Below are 22,261 nucleotides of genomic sequence, written 5' to 3'. Positions count from 1 at the left end.
AGTAGTTAAATCATGGAAAAATTTTTTTTAATTAGCAGATTTTTTTTTCTTCACTTTTTGGAATTATTTTATTGATGTCTGATTTCTTTAGTAGACTATAAGCTTTTTTTCAAACCTAAATATTTTTATTTTGTACTGGGGCATAGCAGATTAACAATGTTGTGATAGTTTCAGGTGAATAGCGAAGGAACTCAGCCATACATGGACATGTATCCATTCTCCCCAAACCCACTTCGCATCCAGGCTGCCACCTAACATTGAGTAGAGTTCCATGTGCTATACAATAGGTCCTTGCTGGTTATCGGTTTTGAATATAGCAGTATGTACATGACCTTCCCAAACACCCTAACTGTCCCTTCTCCCAGCAACCTTAAGTTCGTTTTCTGTGAGTTTCATTCTGTTTTGTAAGTAAGTCCATTTGAAGAAAAATTTTTAAAAATTTAACAGACTTTGTTTTAATGGCTATGGCTAATGGTTGTGTGGATTCTTCATTCGTGGAGAACATTTTGGACACTAGAGTTGTCAGACTGACCAGAATGCTTTTGGCCTCAGATTAGTAAAAATATGGTTTTCCCTTCATTCCAGCACTCATCAGATTACAGCAATGCAGTTATATATCAGGTCGATCATAGGGAGCTCTTCCCTATGCTGCTATGTGACAATAAATGATCTGTTTTCTTAATTATTACAGCCAGGGTCAGTGCTGTGGACTTATTGATTTAATAAGAGAGCATCAGAATTTGAAGTCAGCCATAACAAAAGTCCTAGAAAATGCCAGCAATGTGATTGCAACCAGAACTACTGTAAAAGATCAGGAAGACCTTAAGTGGGCTTTATCAAAGGTAATAATTGATAATGTGTTTTATTTTTAGACTTCTTAGTAGATTTGTTTTTCATTCATAATGCATTCCCTTTTCGACTCTTGACAGTGTTATTTAGAGATAGCTAATTCATGCTGCCAAGCTCAATCTTTATTTTTTATGAATACTTATATCCTAGGATCCTAGCAATTTGAGAAAATTATATATTTTTCATTATTATCAATGGTTTCTGCATAAGGTCAACCACAAATTAAATTTCTTAAAGGCAAATGATTCTAAATTCTTGGCTTATTACTGGCTGTTTTATTAACTAAGGAAACATTTATGTCCACAGCATGAAGCTGCCAAGAACGAAATGTGTAATAAACAGAAAGATTTGGATAACTTTACCAGTAAAGGAAAACAGTTGCTGTCTGAGCTGAAAAAAATCCACAGTGGTGATTTCATCGTGGTGAAAACAGACATGGAAAGCACAGTGGACAAATGGCTAGATGTAAGCTCATCCCCTGCGATTCTATGAATAGTTTGCCTGTGTGGTCATTTCAGTCGTGTCCGACCCTGTGACCCTATGCATTGTAGCCCACCAGGTTCCTCTGGCCATGGGATTCGCCAGGCAAGAATACTGGAGTGGGTTGCCATGCCTTCCTCCAGAGGATCTTCCCAACCCAGGGACTGAAGCCAGGACTCCTGCATTGCACGCAGATTCTTTACTGCTGAGCCACCGGGGGAAGATGAATAATTTCAATATTTACATTTTTCAATCACATTTTTGGGCAAAGGATTATTTAGAAATGTGACTTTCATTGTTAACTTTTAATAGTAAATTCAAAATCATGCTCTAAAGGAAAATAGTTTACATAGAATTTATACATAGTTAAAAATTTATTTGTTTTGTTAAAACTTACTGGCAGATTTTCTAGAATTTCACGTGATAGCTTCAAGCATAACATACTAATAACTTTGTTTTTCTTTTACACACTCTGGGATCATGGGTAAAATAGAAGAATAGTTTATAAACATCTTTCAGGATATTAAACCGTAATATAAAATAAAGTAATAAGACTGTAATCGTGCATTGAAAAACACTGGAATTTACATCCTTGGCTTTCAGTTCTTGCTCTGTCATTTGTTAACTGTGTGCCTGTGTTATATACAAGAAGATACTTGATTTCTTGGGAGCTCTACATCTCAATCTATACATGTTTTACATTGTTTACCAGAGCATAAATCCTGTGATTCTGTTACCCCTGCCCTGTTATTTCAGTATCTCGGTTCATAAGTTTAAGTTACAGTGGATTCCCTCATTTAAGCTAAATTACTGAAGTTAGATATTGATATTTGCATATTATAATGAGATAATTTAGCGACTTGGGAAAACTTTATCTGCCTCCACTTTTAAACAATGGCATTCTTAGGACTTCCCTGGTGGTCCCAGGGTTAAGACTCTGCACTTCCAATACAAGGGGCATGGGTTCTATCACTAGAGAGAACTAAGATCCTGCATGTCACATGGCATGGCCAAAAAATTAAAAATAAAATAAAATGGCATTCTTAGTATGACAAGATTGTTAAACAGTAATACTTTAACCATGCAGAGTGGGTTTCTCTCTTATGTATTTACTTATTCTATTAATGTATCCAAGTCTAATTATGCACATTTTTATATCTCAGCATTACAAGTAATAACAACAACAAAAACAACAACAAAAAATTTTCGTAAAACTGCTTTTCTGTCAGAATAGGATTGACGTATTGGCATATTTATTACTTCAGTGGCCAGAGAGTGTCTTAAAGCCTTGGATTTAATGATATGGTCTTTATTTTCTTTCCCAGATATCAGAGAAGATTGAGGAGAACATGGACAGGTTGAGGGTAAGCCTGTCTATCTGGGATGATGTACTTTCAAGTAAAAATGAGATCGACAGGTGGTCAAACCATTCTGTTCCACAGCTGACTGAAAGCATCAGCAACCTGAATGACAGCCTTAGAGCAGAAGAATTCCTGAAAGAATTTGAGGTAAAATGATTATAACCTTCCTATGTGAGCTCATGGTACATCATTCACCAGAATATAAAAAAATTGTGTCTTTTGTAATCGCTTTCAAGACACCTACTATACTCCATATTTTGTAATAATCTATATGAGAAAGTAATCTAAAAAATAGATACATATGTATGTACAACTGAATCACCTTGCTGTATACTTGAAATTAACGCGACATTGTAAATCAACTGTACTTCAATTTTTTAAAAAAGAAAACAGACCACTGGGGAGAAAAATAAAGTTAATTCTTCCTTTCAAGGCAGATATGAGTGTAATAAAACTCTTAACTATCTTTTGATGTTTACTTCAGTGTTGAATAGACTACTGATAGGAGAGGCGTTTTCTTTTTTGTGTCTTTACCATTTCTTAACTGGGGCTCTTCTACTTAAAGTATTAATAGACTAGTGAAGATTTATAGAATCTATATTTTGTCCCATTCTTCTGAGATTATGGCACCTTCCTATCAGAGAATCCAATGGAAAGTGTTTGGAACCTAATAATATTTATTATGTATTCTTTCTTCATTCAAACAAAATGTTAACTGAAAAGACACCACTCCCTGACCACCTATATTAGGTGCTGGATTCTTCCATTGGCTTTTCAGAAATGGAAGAAAAGTAGAGACTGGAATGTCACAGGCTTCCATGGAAAGTAGGCTTCTAAAGTTCTAGTCATCAATTTAATGACTCATTTTATTCCCATTTCTTGCATTCATGTATTCATCCCTTCATCAGATTCCCAATGAGCACCTAAAATATGACAGGCACTGTTTTAGACATTGAGAATTTACTAGTAAAACAAAGTTACTACCCTCATGGTATTCACGGTATTTGCATTACAACATATATCATATGTAAACTGCCAAGCAGTAACTGGGCCGTGATGAAAAATGAAGCCGGGAAGAGGAAATAGAGTAATCAGAGGTAACCTGTCTCGCAAGCATGGGGCTGACCGTGCCCTTGGTGAGAGAGGAAACTGTCCACATTCTGTCCTCAGGACTCCAGCCCAGGCCCTGGCACATGGTTGGAACTTGACAGATGCGTGAAAAAGTGACCGCTGTTTGAATGAAATGTAGTTGAATCATCTGTATGTTCTAAGTTAGCAGCTGTCTTTGACCCCAAGAACATTCTATAGACTATTCCTCTTTCTAAAACCAAACAAATAGAGGAAATTATTCAGATTAAAAGTAGCGTCAGGAGAGGGATCGCACAGTCTGTTTAGGTGTTATCTTTGATGTTAAATTAATGTAACAGCTCAGACAGTGGTGTGTGATAGAGTACAGCTTGCACCAGCTCACAAAAGTCAATTGTTACATTTTTAGGAATTTTGCAAGTCTGTGCTAAGCACAATCATTATTTAAAATTAAGTTGTAGGGACTTCCCTGCTGGTCCACTAGTTAAGGTTCTGCCTTGCAGTGCTGGGGACATGGGTTTGATCCCTAATCGGAGAACTATTATAAGATCCCAAATGCTGCGGAGCAGCTAAGCCCAAGAGCCGCAACTACTGAGCCCGAGTGTTCCGGAGCCCATATGCTGCAATTAGTGAGCCTTCAGGCCGCAACTAAAGAGTCCATGCACAACAAGGAAAGATTCTACATGACCCAACAAAAATCCCATGTGCAGCAACTAAGACCCCCACTCTGCCAAATAAATAAATATAAAAAAATTAAATTGTAAATAGCTATATCAACCTCAGATATCTAGATGACACCACCTTTATGGCAGAAAGTGAAGAACTAAAGAACCTCATTCAGAAAACTAAGATCATAGCACCACCAGTCCCATCACTTCATGGCAAATAGATGAGGAAACAATGGAAACAGTGAGAGACTTTCTTTTCTTGGGCTCCAAAATCACTGCAGATGGTGACTGCAGCCATGAAATTAACAGACACTTGCTCCTTGGAAGAAAAGTTATGACCAACTTAGACAGCGTATTAAAAAGCAGAGACATTACTTTGCCAACAAAGGTCCGTCAAAGCTATGGTTTTTCCAGTAGTCATGTATGTACTATAAAGAAAGCTGAGCACCGAAGAACTGATGCTTTTGAACTTGCTGCTTCCCTCTTAGTACTGCTCCCTGGCAGGGATCTAAAGGAAATCAGTCCTGAATGTTCATTGGAAGGACTGATGCTGAAGCTGAAACTCCTATACTTTGGCCACCTGATGCGAAGAACTGACTCATTGGGAAAGACCCTGATGCTGGGAAAGATTGAGGGCAGGAGGGGAAGGGGATAACAGAAGATGAGATGCTTGGATGGCATCACCAACACGATGGACATGAGTTTAAGTAGGATCTGGCAGTTGGTGATGGACAGGGAAGCCTGGCATGCTGCAGTCAATGGGGTCGCAAAGAGTCGGATACAACTGAGCAACTGAACTGAACTGATATCAGTAAAGACACTGTATTAAAAATGAAAGGAATAAATTGTCAAAACTTATCACTTCTTCATTACTTTTCAACAATTGCTGTTATCTAGGCTCTGAAGTGACTGATCTTCATTATATGATGAAAATACTGTAGAATATGTGCAGCTACAAGGTACTTCCGGCTCCTTGTGCTATGGCTTCATGTTGTAGCTCAAAATGGTGGTAAATGCTCTAAGTCAGGGCCAGTTGTGCAACGCGTCTGGAGGACGCTCCTGCTGCTCAGCTCTGGGATAGAAGGAGCCAGTGGGCGTCAGCCACATTCACAACGTTAGGTCTGGTCACTCACAGAGTCGGGTTTTTTATGTTACTCTCTGTGTTGCACCAGTTAATAAGATTAGTGAACTGGATTCAGCTCAACGCCTAACGGTTTCCTTGCTGCTGCAGTGCAGGAAATGAAGGGGAGGTGTGTATGTGTGACCCCTTAATTGCCCAGGCTGCTCCTGGGGAAGGCCGTGGGCCTGACAAGAAATTCATCACTTCTTCCTGGGTGAGGAAACTGCTTTCTAGATTGAAGATATCAGGAGGTTTGTTAGTGTCTACAAAGCACCACAACACCACATTTCAGTTGAAAGGGACAGTTTATTAAATATTCCTTCATGGGTCCATTGCCTGGAGAATTCCATGGACAGTGGAGCCTGACGGGCTACAGTCCATAGGATCACAAAGAGTTGGACACGACTGAGTGGCTAACACTTTCACTTTCGTGGGTCCAGATAAATAATGAAGTTTCCAAGCATCTAATTTGTTCCATAATGATTCTCTGGTTATTCTTTCTTCTTCTTATGTTAGTGTTGACGGGAGGAAAAAAAAGAAGGCAAAAGGCAGAATGTTAGATGTCAATTCCTAATTAACCTGAATTCTGTTTTAACACCCTTGAAATTTCTAATTGAAGTATTTCTTCAATTAGAGTAAATATTTCTTCAATTACTGTAGACTGTATTGCATATATTATACATACTATATTACATATATATTACATAATATATGTAATACATACTGTATTACATATAGTCTACAGTAATGAGGAGGCACTCCTTATGTATATTTGTTTTGAAATGCTTCCCCAAGACTTAAATGCTGCCATAGTAGCCAATGATATTAATGCTAATAAGTAAACGACAGTTAGTCTGCTGAAAATTCCCACTGACTCAAGACTTTCGGTTAGTGTTTAATTTTTTCCAGAAGTTTTTATTTTCCCCAAAAAAGAGGGTGGGAAGAAAGTACCGCATACTCCCTCACATTCCCAGTGAAAGTTAATGGTGATATTTTTCCACATACACAAATAATGAGAATCCTCAGAAAATGGAGCAGAATTTTGTTTTTTGTTTTGTTTTTACCCTGGGTTAATGTTGGTTCTTTTTGACAGAGTTAATGCTTGAAATTATGAAATGCCAAGTAAAAAATGTCATTGGATTAGTTATGTTTGTCCCCTTTGCCTTTTACCTGGCAGTCTGAAGTTAAAAAGAAAGCATTGAGATTAGAAGAACTTCATTCCAAAGTTATTGATCTTAAAGAATTAACTAAAAATCCAGAAACACCTCCAGACCTTCAGGTAAGCACTCCATCAAGTTTGTAATAACTCTATATACTATTAATATAAATCCTCAAAAAAGTGTGTGTGTGTATATATATGTGTGTGTATATGTATACATTCTACATATTTATTTATAAGTTCATGTATATGTATATGTGTGTGTATATTATTGTTATCATTGTCATAATTCCAAGCAGACACATAGATCTTATCAGACATGAGAGTTAAAATATAGCGTCTTTAGAATTCCTGGTGCCAGTTCCAACCCAAATATTATAATAAGATTAGTTCTTCTTTCCTTACTAAATTTTGGAAGTCATAGCATTCAGCTTTCCTCAAGGAGCATTTTAAGTCTATTCAGAAACAGAAACCATATTTATGAATATTGATATCCTAATTTATATTTTTCTAATCCTTCTTACTGAATAATTGCGTTTGGAGTGATTACCATCACAATGTCTCTCTTCATTCATCAAGGCTCTTTAGATGGCATAAATCCACAGGTACTGGAGGCAGGCCAGGCAGACAGGGTTTGATCAGGAACCGGGGATGCTTCAGTGAGGGAGCTTGGGCACAGCCAGCCCCAGTTCTCAGGGCCAAGGGTTCTAACTCATTACTTTAAGCTATTTGTTGCTGCTTTCATCTTCTCTACATTTTCTTTCTTCCTATATTGCCTTTCTCCTTTGTCTACTGTTTCTTACTAACTAATCAATCTTGTTTGATCACCTATACTTTTGCTTTGGCCCAAGACTGTATATCTATAAGTTAGTTACATTGGTGGATGATATACTTGTACCAGAAGGTTAGACACTTCACCTGAAGCAAGAATAGGCAAAAGGGGTGCTGATAATTGGCAAAATTAAATCGGAGAGAGCTTGTGCTTATCAGGGGCATAAATGGACAATAGTTGGATTTTGGCAGAGTGAAGATGGAGGCAGGGTTTTGAGAGAGAGCTGATGTTGTGCTGTTTTCTCTCTTTCACGCACACACACACACACACCCCTCCCCATGCCCATGGAGGAGGTGTGGAGGTCCCTGCATCTTACCTCAAAATGGAAAGGATTTCAGTGATACTGTCTGGAGAGCATGACACACGTCCTGTGCAGTTGGCAGACCCAGGAGACTAGTATCTCATTCCCCACCGAAAAACCTTAAGGGTGGGAGACAGGCTGGCTGACTGCTGATGTATTTGCCAAGGATACGTGATTGTTTTGAGCGGCCTGCATCTCAGAGTCACCTGGGGTGAAATGCCAGTGTGTGACCTCTGGCTGGCCCGGAAGTGAATGATGAAAGGAAAGGTAAGAGGAGAGCTGCGGTGTGGGCATCTCAGGGTCCCTAAGAGGCTTGTTGGGTGATTCACAGGCCTTGGCAGCAAGGAGTCCGAGATGCCCTCAGGCTGCATGAGAAGGAAGTAAAGAACCTGAGAGGAATGTGTTGCCTGTCTCTGGGGAACTTCAGTAGGAGGGGGCAGCAGTGAGGGGAGCCTCAGAAAGTCCCACACATGAGGCCTATGACAGGAGTGACTGTGAACTCTCACCCAGCCCAGAAGGCAGAGAGGCCAGCTCCCAGTGGTGGTCACCCCCATCCTACCTGTCCAAGCCCGTAGGTGTCAAAGGCTGTTGAAAGTGGGGGAGTAGGGAAGAAACATGAAAAAAGGCACTTGGCCCTGTTTTCAGCTAGAGGCTTCGTGTTTGCAGCAGGTCTGAGCATAGGATAAGAAAAAAACATCTCTAAGTTCACCTTCCAAGTTTTGATTATTAAATCAGCCTGGATGTTCTCAGTGTGGAGTTGAAACTGCTTTGCAGTTTATCAGAATTATAAATCCTTTTATTGCTATGTGTAGGAAAGTCCAGGGCTTCCCAAAATCAGTCATCCGGGGAGGAGAGAAGAATTAACTTCAGTGAATATTTTAAACAGGAGGCAAAAATGACATTGCTTCATGATAGAATCCCAAAAAATGGTGTTTGTTCAAAGTAGAGGCTACCTCAGGGTGAAAAATATGTGTTTCCCTGGGAGAATGAAGAGCAGGCTTTCGGTCACCAAGTTGGTAACCCTGTGTAGGTCTAATTCTGCTTTGAAACGAGATCTTGTGGATTTCCTGGAATCTCAGTCAAAACTTCCACTTTAAAAACCCAGTATTAACTATAGTCCTCACTGTTTCCATTTCCCCATTACTCAAGATATTTGGCAACTTGAACCCACTGATTTTCCTCTTAAAAAGTTGAATTAGTATCCTTGGTGAGGCTTCTGTGATTTTTACCGTTAAGCTGCACATGAACGGAATCCCTACTGAACAAGGGCTCTAGTCTTTACAGATTTTAATGAAATCTCACTTTATGTTTTAGTTTATAGAAGCTGACTTACGGCAGAAACTGGAGCATGCCAAAGAAATTACTGAAGAAGCAAAAGGAACCTTGAAAGAGTTCACTGCTCAGAGTGCACAAGTGGAGAAGTTTATTAATGACACGGCAAGCTGGCTGACAAAATTAGAAGAATCGTTGATGAACTGTGCCCAAACTGAAACTTGTGAAGGCTTGAAAAAAGTGAAGGTAAGTCATAAACTATTACTAAGCCTTTACCTTTCAATCGTAATATTAATTATTCTGCTTTTCCTTGACTATAATAAAAATGTAACCTCTGTTCTGTTACCCATATTAGCAACAAACCAACTAATTCATGATATAGGAGGTAGCAAGTTAACAGATGGAGAATTGAATGCAGGTGGTAAGAAGCCAAAGATGATTATTATAAAAATGGAAAGCATGCATTGTTATAGGGCCTGCTCAAAGATTATACTTGTTAGTATATAATACATATTTTTTAGCAAAAAGGTGGGAACCTATAGAAGAACTGTTTGAATTTCTACAAATTTTCAGACTTGAATGCCTAATAGTTTTTCATCACTTAATTATTTTTATTGGTCAGCATGACTGCTTTCATACTGAGAAGGGTCTATGTTTTTAAAACGGTTGAGAAAACAATATATGTAGTTTGTGCTCTTTTAGCATATTTTCTTACTATTCTTGAGACTAAGGACATATACTTCTAAAATTCGCTACTGGTGCTTTTGGTGTGGCCTGTCATCCTGGAACAAAGGCCAAGTAACCCAGGGAAGAATGTGAATGCAGTAGGGTGACTCTATTCATAGTTTCTAATCAACTAAACCCAAGATTCTGGGCTGGAATCCACAAAAAATCTTTTCAATTTGCTTTAAATCCTAGACTATAACCCAAATCCTAGCTACCTCTCAACAGATGTTTACAGGTGTAGACAAAATTGTGTACATTATTGAGTGGATTTCAACAACGTCGCTTTCCAAAAAACATTCCAGAGTGTGGAAGGTGGGATATTTCTCTTGAATGTAATGAATATCCTTCATGGCAGACTTTTATTCTTAGGACATACAAAAAGAACTTCAGAGTCAGCAAAGCAACATCAGTACGACCCAGGAAAATCTCAATAGTTTGTGCCGCAAGTACCACTCAGTAGAGCTGGGGAGCCTGGGCAGTGCGATGACGGGTCTGATAAAGAGACACGAGGCCGTGAGCCAGTCCTGCTCCAAGACACAGGCCAGCCTTCAGGATTCTCTGGAAAAACACTTCAATGGTGAGTTCCGACAGGCCTTAGCATGAGTAGTTTGTTTACAAGACATAGTCCAAACCAAATGCTGCCTAGAAACGACCAGAAAACTTTCCACAAGAGTAGCATTTTAAATTTGTGTTTGCGTTGAGCTTTGAGCAATAAGATTATTGTGGTTGAGCTCTCACTGTTGGCAGGATTCTTCCTCTTTCTCCTTAACAAAGTAAGAGCCCGCCATCTTGAGGAATCTGAACTTCATGTGGATTTTCTACGTAGAGCTCCTTTGTGTGGAAAATGACTCCCACTGCTAGGAGGAAATGACACAGTAAGCTTGGACATTAGGAGAGCCTATAAAACAGCAAGCATGTAATTCGGGGAACTGTTGGTCATTTATGTCCCTGACTCGGCCTCCAGCACAACTGTGCCTCTGCTTTGGTATCAATGTGTGACGCCCTACGTCAGCATGGCGGGCAGGGGAGATGGCTCCTCCCTTTGCCATAGAAATGGCTTTAACACCTCAAGAGCATTGCTCTCTCTCATAATCAAGCAATTATCTTTCTTCACCAAAAGAAAAAAACAATGGGAAATCAAATATGTCAGGAATACAAATTTCTTTTCAGTCTTACATCTGAGATAGTTTCTCAATTCTACCACGGGCAGTCATGGTTGTAGGTCATACTGTATTATACTCTATACTATTACTAATATTGTTTTCTTTCTGGAACATGCTGTAAGGCAGGATGTAACGGGCTGATCACCAGAATTAATTCATTGTGGTCATCCTGGAAGCTCTTTCAATGTTTTTCTATGTATTCCTTATTTTTGTTACTTTCCATAGAGTCTATGCAGGAATTCCAAGAATGGTTTTCTGGAATAAAGGCAGCAGCAAAGGAATCATCAGATAGAACTGGGGACAGCAAGGTTCTGGAGGCAAAACTCCATGATCTTCAGGTATGCATGCTGATGCTACTTTTTCCTAAATTGCATTCAAGTGCCTTTAGGTCAGACCTAAATCATCTATTTCCCCAAACCTTATTTTCTTCTAACTTTTCTTCTTCCCTAAAAGAATTAGATTTCTTGGGTCAGAAAGAGAAGTGTGAAAAGTAAGTTGATAAAAATGTTAAAATTTCATTCATGTTGATGTAAGGCAGAAATCAAACCAATATTATAAAGCTATGACCCCTTAATTTAAAATATATAAATTTTTTTAAAAGTTAAAATTTCAGAATTTCTAGATCCCGTTCCTCTCTTTTTTAGTCTATTAGTCATTCTTCAGCAGTCTTTCAGAACTAAACCTAATTTTAGTTTTTATGGCAGTAAAAGCATAATTTTTATCTATTTTACATCATTGTCATGAAGTTTTAAACGAAGACATGGCTTGTGTTTTGTTAAAAACCTATCATCTAAATTTGGAACTAGGATACATTCAAATAAAAGCAATAGATATTGTAGGTTTTAAAGGTGTGACAGATAATGAAAAATGTATAAATTCTGGTAATGTGCAGCAACATTAAGAATGATTGTCAGGAGCCTAAGTTCAAATTAAGTTTTGGCTAAGTTTTTCAAGTGGTTAATCGTAGCAAAGCAATGTGTTAAGTATTATAAAAATATTTTTAAAAAAATTAATGGGGGAGAAAATTAATGAGAAATATAAGGATTTTGTGGCCTAATGGGTGATGTGATGGCAATTATGTAGACAACTCATTAGCAGCCAGGGAGGAAGATCATTATAATATAGGAAGCTGGTTTTGCTGGAGGCATGGTGAATTCAGATGTGGAGCTGGGCTCTTTAAAGCTTGAAATGCAGAGGATCTCCATGAAGAAAAGTTTGAGTGACAGCCACAAATGCCTCTGTGAAGCTCAGGGTGGAGGCAGAACCAGCATAGCAGTTCTGGGCTTCTTTTGCTCAGTTGAAGCCATGCCCATGCATATAATCTTCCAAGGAAGAGGTGCATACCAAGAAAAGAAGGCATCTGAACACAGGATTTTGTGTGCAGTGTGGGTCAGACAAGGAGGCGGGGTGGAGACAGTTAACCAATTGAAAGATGTCATTCTGACCATGCGAAGAGGTGGAGGCTGGACCAGGCTGAGATGGTGAGAATGGAGAGGGACAGAGAACAGACCTTGATGAGAGCATCCTTCCCAGCTCAATGTTGCTTGCAGTTGGTCCTCAGCGGTTCCAGTGACTGGCTGGCACCATCCTCCATTCTCAGTCTTGACTATATCCAATTGTATACATCATTCTCACTGCAGCTTATTAAAAGCCTTCTTCCTTTGGGCTGTTTTTCTTCTCTTGTTTTACTTTCTCAGGTCAGAGTTGTAATTAATCCTCCTAGGCAGTAGGATCTTTGAATAATAGCAAATGCTTTGTATTACTGTTATTTCCCGAAACAGAACATTTTGGACTCAGTCGGTGATGGACAGAGCAAGCTTGATGCGGTGACCCGAGAAGGACAAACTTTGTATGCACATTTGTCTAAACAAATTGTCAGTAGCATTCAGGAACAAGTTACAAAAGCTAATGAAGAGTTTCAAGCATTTCTGAAACAGTGCCTTAAAGACAAACAGGCGCTACAAGACTGTGCTTTGGAACTTGGGAGGTAAGTTGTTTCAACAGGTGTAGATTTCATCATACACGGACTATTTCTTCAGTGATTTAAAGTAAAGAGCCGTTGGGAATAAACAAAAAATATTTTAAATTGTGAGTTTAAATTATAATGTTTTGACTTTTAAGTACATGTTCATACTAGGGCAATAACTGATTGCTCAAACTCTGATGGTATCATTTGGCTTTGTTTTCTATGCAGAAAAAGAAAGGAATTATATTCACTAATAATTATGAATGACATAAATGTATGTACTTTTTGTCTGTTTGGCTTACTCTAGATATTAGAGTTTTGACACCCAAATTTTTTATTATCCAAGTCCTTTCCTCACTGTGTCTACTTCAGTGAGGTTGGAACTATGGCAGAAAACACTTATTATATTTCTCTGAATCAAGATTCCAATCAGGAAGCTATATCAACAGGGCTGGATATAAAATTAGAAAAAATATTCTGTTGCTAGGAAAGGAAAGATGTCAGTATAATCAAAATGTCTTTTTTGGTTGGAGGTCTTAGCTTGACTTTTGTCAAGGTTTCTTAGAGAATGTACATTGTTTTTAAAATTTATGAACCCTAGAGCTCTTGTGCCATATTCAAATCCCCATAAGATACAAAGACCCAGAGATGACTTTCCCTTCTCTTCCAAGGGCTTTCACTGCCCCATTTTTCCACTGGCCCCAATCCAGGGTCTTTGTAGTAAGATACAGAGTTAAGTGCACACAGACATGGAAATCTAATTGTAATTACCAGCTATGATTATCAAGATAGAGTGCTTCTTTTTCTGCTTGGATCTCAAGAAAAATGTCCAGAATTTGTCATTTTGTTACTGAAATAAGTGATCATTTGAATGGGATTATTGTCGAGGTTTTTTTCTCTACTTGAAAATCCATGAGATCTTAATTGCCATAGACGTTGTGACCTCAGATATTAGAATTTATTTATTATAATGAACACATAAGAATTTCTCTAAGGTATTTTTTTCTTTTCTTTAGCTTTGAAGATCAGCACAGAAAACTGAACTTATGGATCCATGAAATGGAAGAAAGATTAAGTACAGAAAACTTAGGAGAGAGTAAGCAACACATTCCTGAGAAGAAAAATGAAGTCCATAAAATTGAAATGTTTCTGGGAGAACTATTGGCTGCAAGGTAGGATGCAGAAGTGGAATAGATTCTTTTCTTACTAGCAAATGTTTGTTTGTCTGGTTGGTTGGTTGGCTGTTTGGGTTGTTTGTTGGCTGGTTAGATGGTTAGTTGGGCTGTTTATGTTTCTATATCTAGCACACAAATGATTGTATAGTGTTTCCATGGCAGTGGAGTGGTCTGGAGAGAGTACTGGGTTGGAGGTAAAGAGCTGGTCTCCATTGCCGTTATCTCTCCCTTTGTTCCACAAATTGGACAGGCCACTCATTTCCTATATTTCTTGATATTAGCTTTTTTTTTTTTTGATATTAGCTTTTAAACATTGAGAATAATAATAAATATATTTTCCTCCCAGAGGTTATTATAAGGATATAAGGTGATTATAAAAATACTCTTCATTTACAAAAATAACACTATAGACCCCAATTTCTGTATATTTTTCACACACTTCAGCCTCCAGGATTATTTCCTATCCACCATATCCTCATAATATTGTTAGTAAAGCAAAAGGTATTGTCATGAAGTCTGACTGCCCTAGAGATTCATTTTCTCCACTGCAGTATTTGTCTCCTCATTGCTTGTCAACTGAGCAAATGTTTCTGGCTCCTTCTCAGACAGTTCTCTGGCCTGTGCTGTGGACTCTACTTTCATGGCTTTGCTCCCTCAATTCACACTACACCACTGGCATTTTCAGTTGCTTCATTGGAATTGTTGCACTGGAAGATAGAACACTTTTCACTAGGGGAGGGAAGCCTGGCCCAAAACTCTATCTCACTGTTGTTTCCTACCTCTGTGAGCCTCTACCGTGGGTGAAACACATTGTTGATTTTGTTACTGAATTCAGGTTAAGCTGCTCATACTCAAGAATCTAAGAATGAGAGACAAGTGTTGAGTAAAAGGAAAGATGGCTTTACTGAGGAAGCTGGAAATTCTGGCAAGAAGGTGGGCTCATGTCCCAAAGAACCCATTCCCCACTGCTGATCAGAGAGCACATTTTAAAGGAAAACTTCAACGGTGGGCAGGCAGAGACTACAAGCAGAACAAAGCAGTTAGCTTTGAGAATCATCTTGAAACTGGTCATTTGGTGGTCTGGTCAGCATCATCTTGATTGTTTTAAGCGCAGTTAATCTTCAGTTCTAAGGTCAGTTTGTTATCAGTACCTTGAAGTCAGTTCCTGGAATTGTGCAAGCCACATATTCAGTATTGCTCAAGACAGAGCATCTTATGTCATGACTACAGTCTGGTCATCGAGTGCTGGACTTAGTCCCTCAGTCGTGTGCAATTCTTTGTGACCCCATGGACTGTAGTGCACCAGGCTCCTCTGTCCATGGGGATTCTCTCGGCAAGGATACTGGAGTGGGTTGCCATTTCCTTCTCCAGGGGAGCTTCCCAATTCAGAGATCAAACGAAGTCTCTTTCCATCTTAGCCACCAGGGAAGCCCAGGAATACTGGAGTGGATAGCCTATTACCTTGCCAGCGGAACTTCCCAGCTCAGGAATCAAACTGGGGTCTCATGCATTGCAGGCAGATTCTTTACCAGCTGAGCTACCCAGGCAGTTAGCTTTTTCCCTCTGGTGGTCATTTTAGTGTCTGCAAAACAACTCAAGAATCTGAATCAGACTTTGTTATTTATATCCTTCAGGGAGGAGCTAAAGATTCTGTGACTGTGTTGTCCTAATTGTTAACCGCTTGAGCCTTTTTTGTGACTCGGGGGAGACCTGGGAGACTACAGCTTTTCCACACACAAGAGATAAGGGACAAAGAAGAGCTTTAGTATCTGGGAAGGCCCCACAGAGTCTTGCTCAATTTCAATTTTTTATAAATTGAACCCAACAGTGGTTCAAATATAAATTGAAACTCACCCCAACCCAATGGTGAATTTCTCAAAGTCATGGACCATCAGGTCTTTATGATCCCTAGTATAGTGCCAAAAGTAGAAAGTATTTGCTAAATTAATAAAATAGTAGCATTATTCTAACCATAAAACTTTCTTAAAATTACACAGCATTTTATTTACTTTTTAAATCTTGGCTCTTGTCTAGGTACAATATAACATGGCCAGATCTATTTCTGGAGAAGGCAATGGCACCCCACTCCAGTACTCTTGCCTGGAAAATCCCATGGATGGAGGAGCCTGGTGGGCTGTAGTCCATCGGGTCGCTAGGGGTCGTTCACGACTGAGAGATTTCACTTTCACTTTTCACTTTCATGCATTGGAGAAGGAAATGGCTACCCACTCCAGTGTTCTTATCTAGAGAATCCCAGGGACGGGGGAGCCTGGTGGGCTGCTGTCTGTGGGGTCACATAGAGTAGGACACGACTGAAGTGACTTAGCAGCAGCAGCAGCAGCAGACCTATTTCTCTCCTCCTTTTAAACATTTGTTATTCTTCTTGAGCTGTTACTCTAATATTCCAGAACCAGATGCTGGGACTTTAGGTATATTTGCTCCCATCTTCTTTCCACCTGGCAGCTTCTCTAGACAATCTTAATGTGCTCTACTGGTATCCCAGCTTCTCCAACTGAGTCACCTGACTTCTTTCACTTGCTTGCCACATGCTCTTCCCAGTCCTTTGGATTTTTTTTTCATCATAATATTCTGCAAGTACTTTGCATATCTTGGGGGAATGTCCTGTATTTTTATTTTTTTTTTTTTTATTTTTTTTTTTTTTTATTTTTTTTTAATTTTTTTATTATTATTATTATTATTTTTTTTTTCCAGTGGGTTTTGTCATACATTGATATGAATCAGCCATGGATTTACATGTATTCCCCATCCCGATCCCCCCTCCCACCTCCCTCTCCACCCGATTCCTCTGGGTCTTCCCAGTGCACCAGGCCGGAGCACTTGTCTCGTGCATCCCTCCTGGGCTGGTGATCTGTTTCACCATAGATAGTATACATGCTGTTCTTTTGAAATATCCCACCCTCACATTCTCCCACAAAGTTCAAAAGTCTGTTCTGTATTTCTGTGTCTCTTTTTCTGTTCTGCATATAGGGTTATCGTTATCACCTTTCTAAATTCCATACACATGTGTCAGTATGCTGTAATGTTCTTTATCTTTCTGGCTTACTTCACTCTGTATAATGGGCTCCAGCTTCATCCATCTCATTAGGACTGGTTCAAATGAATTCTTTTTAATGGCTGAGTAATATTCCATGGTGTATATGTACCACAGCTTCCTTATCCATTCATCTGCTAATGGGCATCGACGTGCACCCCAATGTCCTGTATTTTTAAAAAGAAACTCAGACTTAAGAATCATTGATTTTTATTGTCTATTAAGCAGTTCTCCTTGTAACATGTGATATCTGTCCTCTTGAATTATTATTTAACTGAAGTTATTTTTTAAACCGCCTTCATGTCTTACCTTCATGTCTCAAGCAGATTACAAGTATCAGTTCATTCAGTCACTTAGTTGTGTCTGACTCTTTGCAACCCATGGACTGCAGCATGCCAGGCTTCCCTGTCCATCACCAACTGCTGGAGCTTACTCAAACTCGTGTCCATCGAGTCAACCATCTCATCCTCTGTTGTCCCCTTCTCCTCCCACCTTCAATCTTTCCCAGTATTACAAGTATAATGGATGTATTTTAAAGTATATGTAATGTTGTCTAAGTCTTATATATCTCATTGAAGCACATAAGATTCTGTTCAGATAATGGCTGCTCAAGAAAAAGAAAAAGATGAGATAGGAAATAGACTTCTTGTCCTTTTTCTGACATTCACAACAGCTTATGTCACAGCATCTACAGTCTCCCTTCTGATATCCCAGGCATTTCCTGAGAGATATACTAATTCAGAAATGTGTAAAAAAGTATAAAGCCAACCCAGCCATAAAAGATTATGTTTTCCCTTGACTTAATTAACATAACCTCACACTGAGATGAGCAGAGTTCCCAAGATACAACAAAGAAACCCATAAGTATGCATAAGCTGGCCTTTTGAAAGAAGCTTTCTTTGGCACTTTATCCCTGCCAAGCATTGTGCTGCGTGCTGGGGATATGAGATGAATGTAATCACTGTGGCTTCTAGAAGGTGAAAGCCTTGTGGATGGAGACAGACAGGGTGGATGAGGTGACAGAGCAAGCCGGAAAGAGGATACCCAGAGGGGGAGTCAGCATCGTGCTTCCTGGGGATGTAAGCCCTGCACTGAGATTTGAAGGGCCTCTTAGAAAAGAAGTTAAAGAGTGGTTATGGAGGAGGAGTCTTCGTGTGTATACAGCAGGGTGGAGTGTTTGGGGAATATCAGAGAGCTGTTTATGATTAGAGCATTAACTCGGAATGAATAAAAGTCAGAGATCAGCCGGGAGAGACAGGCCTGGGCCATTTCCTGAAGTGAATCCCTAACAATACAGAGGGCTGGGATCCAGGCATAGCCCAGACTGAATGAGAGCCCTCGATGGGAAGTGACTGCGTTCAGATAAACCTCAGAGAGCCAGGTAGCCAGCCCTCTGAGGGCGCCCAGCACCAGCCCTGAGGATGTGTCAGCTGTGAGCTCTGGTCTGGCGGCTGCTCCAGCGTCAACAACCACGCGTTACTCCCCTGTGCTCCTGACTGTCAGAATTCTTTTTTTTTTTTTTCCCCCTGTTTTCTTTAGAGAGTCTCTGGACAAGCTGTCCCAGAGAGGGCAGCTGCTCAGTGAAGAAGGCCACGGCGCTGGGAAAGAAAGCCGCCTGTGTTCCCAGCTCCTCACAAGCTATCAGAACTTACTCCGGATGACCAAGGAGAAGCTCCGCGGCTGCCAGGTGGCCCTGCAGGAGCACGAGGCGCTGGAGGAGGCGCTGCAGAGCATGTGGTCCTGGGTGAAGGGCATGCAAGACAGACTGGCCAGCGCGGAGAGCACCGTGGGGAGCAAAGCCGCCTTGGAGGGACGGCTGCTCCAAGTGCAGGTACGCGGGGCCCAGCCTGAGGCCTGCGGAAGACGGCTGGATTAGACTCAGGTGTTTGGGGTGTCCCTGGTGGCTCAGACGGTAAAGAATCTGCCTGCAATGCAGGAGACCTGGGTTTGACCCCTGGGTGGGGAAGATCCCCTGGAGAAGGGAATGGCTACCCACTCCAGTAGTTTTGTCTGAAAAATCCTATGGATAGAGGAGCCTGGTGGGCTACGGTCTTGGAGTCGCAGAGTCAGACATGACTGAGTGATTAATACACACACACACACACACACAGAGACAGACACATACACACAGGTGTTTGAGTTACGTCCTTATCATTCAGCTATGAGCCTCCTCAGGATTATGTGGGCAAAATGATTTGGAGGGATTGTTTTTCTCTTCTGTCAAAGAATATTTTTGTTCTAATAGCTTTAAAATAATTTTTAAAAAATTTTTGTTAAACATTTGTAGCAAACATTATGAATACCTACTCTACTCCAAGCACCATGCAAGTTGAATATAGAGACAAAAATTAGTTCTTGCTTTCTAGAAGTTCCCAGTTAGTGGAAGAGATCAAGTGAGTTGTTACTTTCAGGACAGCCTGTATGGAGGGGCCGTGAATGAAGTACGGAGGAGGCCACAGACCAGCCTGCAGTCAGTGAAGTTTCCTTTGAAAGGCAGAAATTACGCAGGCAATGGAAATAGGGACCTGTCAAGTTTTGGACAAGGGTGTCTTCATTTTCAAAATGATTTCTCTTTACTCTGATGCAAAATTCAATAAAGTTCCACTTCTAGGCTTATAGTCCAAAGTTTTCCAAGAACTTAAATCAGAGTTAATCTCTGACTTCTAGACTCCTGGACTTCTAATATTTAAGGATGGTGTTATAGGGCCATAGGGTCCAGAGTTTGATATTTTTGGTGTCTTTTCTTTTTAAGGTAAGGTGTGCCTTAGCTTGATTCTCATGGGAAACAACACATCCGAAGGTTTTAGTAATCCTGCTTATGATTATTCATTCTTCCTTCACAGGAAATTCTCCTGATGAAAGGTGAAGGGGAAGTTAAGTTGAACATGGCCATTGGCAAAGGGGAACAGGCCTTGAGAAGTAGCAACAAGGAGGGTCAGAAGGTGATCCAGACTCAGCTACAGACCCTTAAAGACGTGTGGGCTAACATCATGGGCTCCTCCGTCCATGCCCAGAGGTACGGAGCCTATTTTTAGTGTGTATTTGCCTGAATCAAACCCAGTGGCTTAGTAAAATAATGGAGTAGTGCTGAAGGTATCCTGCAAGAGAGTTACCAAGCATGTTATTTTAGACAGTTGTATGGATGCCTGTCTTTGCCTGATTGAATTTTCTGTAACTGCAATGGCTGGTTTTGTTTGCTTGCTTGCTTTGTGTGTGTGTGTGTGTGTGTGTGTGTGTGTGTGTGTGTGTGTGTGTGTGTGTGATATTTACATCTCCCATAACATCTCTCATGGAATCTGGCACACATGGGCTTAATCAGATGCCTCCTCTAAATTCATGAAAGAAAGAATATGTGGTCTTTAACAACTTTTTGCTTTTTAAGGAAAGTTAAGTCATTGGCAACTTTTGAGCTTACATACAAATCTTTTTCTCAACTGAAGTAATATCCCTGACAATGGGGTTGCAGAGATGTTTGGAGAGTATGTGATCGCCCCAGTGATGTGCTATCCTGACATTTAGAGTAAGGCCAGGGGAACCAACCTCCTGCTATGTGTGAACACTTTCACATGAGCAACAACCAGACCACATGACCCCATTGCATTAGATGCTGATGAGAAAATAGAGACGATGCTAATTTTTACACACGGTGTTATTGTTGTTGTGTTATATTTATGACTGAAAGACTTTCATCTCCTCCCTCTTCTCAGAGGATCTACAAATAATCTAACTGGCTGGTTGGACAAATGACTTTCAATCAGTATTATACTAACACACATTCCAGAAGTCACATTCTAAAGGTTATATGTACTGTTTAATCACTGAAGAAGTGTGTGCTCACATGATCTTCATAACTAGATAAACAGAAGATTAGAGCTCATCGCAAAACAGCACTCCGGTTACTCACTGCCATGTAAACAGTGGACCATGTGACAGCTAAAATTTGTGGAGTTGTATTTTGTTTTGTTTCCTTTAAATATGGAGGGTAGGTGGTAACTCCAGAAGTCAGCAGGACTCTGAATCTTCATCACAACTCATCGTCAGCAAAGAAAAAAAAATCAGATTCCACAGTTCCCTTATTCTATAGATCAGACTGCTAGAGCATGAACTAAACTCCCCAATGCTTGACAACAGGCCAACTTCATAAAAGTAAATAAGAATACGGGTGAATATTTTCCGGATGTTAGAATAACATGTTAAATACAGGAAGCGAATTTAAATCCTTGATTCTTCTCTTTCAGCAAGGAATTAACTTTGGCAACTGCATTCTGAGCAGTAGCAGTGCTCAAATTATTGTGCTAAAATAATGAAAGAAAGTAGTTTTTGCCCTCTCAGTGCTCAAAAGCTAGGGTAGGATACATTAAAAAACAACAACAACAACAACCAAGCCTCTGACTCAGATTGTGTTCCTAAGATGCTGTGGACTTGGGTAGGGCTTGGGTGGCTTCTGGAGAAGTGAGATGGATTTGGACTTCCCAGAAAATTATTTGCAGAATGAATAGGGCTTTAAGGCATATATGATGAGGTTTATATTGGTGCAAAAGGGAAAAATTTGAGCAAAAGAAACAATTTGAAAGTATGTTCACCACAGATATAACTTTAGGATCATAGAATTATATGCAAGGGAGAGTGGGAGGAGTCACTAAAGATAAGTTAGAATAGTTTGCAAAGCTAAATGTTGGAGGTATTTTAATAATGCCAGTCTGGAGAGCCTTTTAGTTGACTATTGGGAGAGCTATTGGCTTGACTATTAACTTAGGTGACTATATTTCTAATACTATTAGCACATTGAGCCTTCATCCCTTCACACATTCAACACAGAAACACTAAACATTATACATTATATCTGTAAGTGAAAAAATCAATCTAATTATGTCATTTACCCAAAAGAATACTTAACATTTTGAATTCCATTATCTTTAACTTTAATAGGATAAACCAAATCCAAGAAAATACAGAATTGATGTATATTAAATAAAATTTAACTGGTACCCCAAGGCTGATGTTTTGACAATGTAACATGTATATGTGTCTATTCATTTAGGGCAATTGGC

General features: G+C 39.7%; 1 protein-coding gene across 1 annotated transcript in view; it reads left to right on the top strand.

Annotated features, from left to right (window-relative positions):
* The window catches only part of SYNE1 (spectrin repeat containing nuclear envelope protein 1), a 466,580-nt gene that overhangs the window by 199,297 nt on the left and 245,022 nt on the right, over window positions 1-22,261 (top strand). Inside the window, exons 42-52 of the mRNA XM_061130284.1 lie at window positions 692-842; window positions 1,156-1,314; window positions 2,655-2,837; window positions 6,742-6,843; window positions 9,171-9,374; window positions 10,224-10,431; window positions 11,243-11,355; window positions 12,799-13,004; window positions 14,000-14,155; window positions 18,750-19,041; window positions 20,054-20,226. Coding sequence (XP_060986267.1) covers window positions 692-842; window positions 1,156-1,314; window positions 2,655-2,837; window positions 6,742-6,843; window positions 9,171-9,374; window positions 10,224-10,431; window positions 11,243-11,355; window positions 12,799-13,004; window positions 14,000-14,155; window positions 18,750-19,041; window positions 20,054-20,226 — 1,947 coding nt within the window. The remainder of the gene's footprint in view (window positions 1-691; window positions 843-1,155; window positions 1,315-2,654; window positions 2,838-6,741; window positions 6,844-9,170; window positions 9,375-10,223; window positions 10,432-11,242; window positions 11,356-12,798; window positions 13,005-13,999; window positions 14,156-18,749; window positions 19,042-20,053; window positions 20,227-22,261) is intronic.

Source organism: Dama dama, chromosome 26 (assembly GCF_033118175.1).
Source record: "Dama dama isolate Ldn47 chromosome 26, ASM3311817v1, whole genome shotgun sequence".
In the NCBI taxonomy this organism is placed as follows: domain Eukaryota; kingdom Metazoa; phylum Chordata; class Mammalia; order Artiodactyla; family Cervidae; genus Dama; species Dama dama.
Note: the sequence above shows the minus strand (reverse complement) of the source record. Positions and strands in the feature narration are given on the sequence as shown.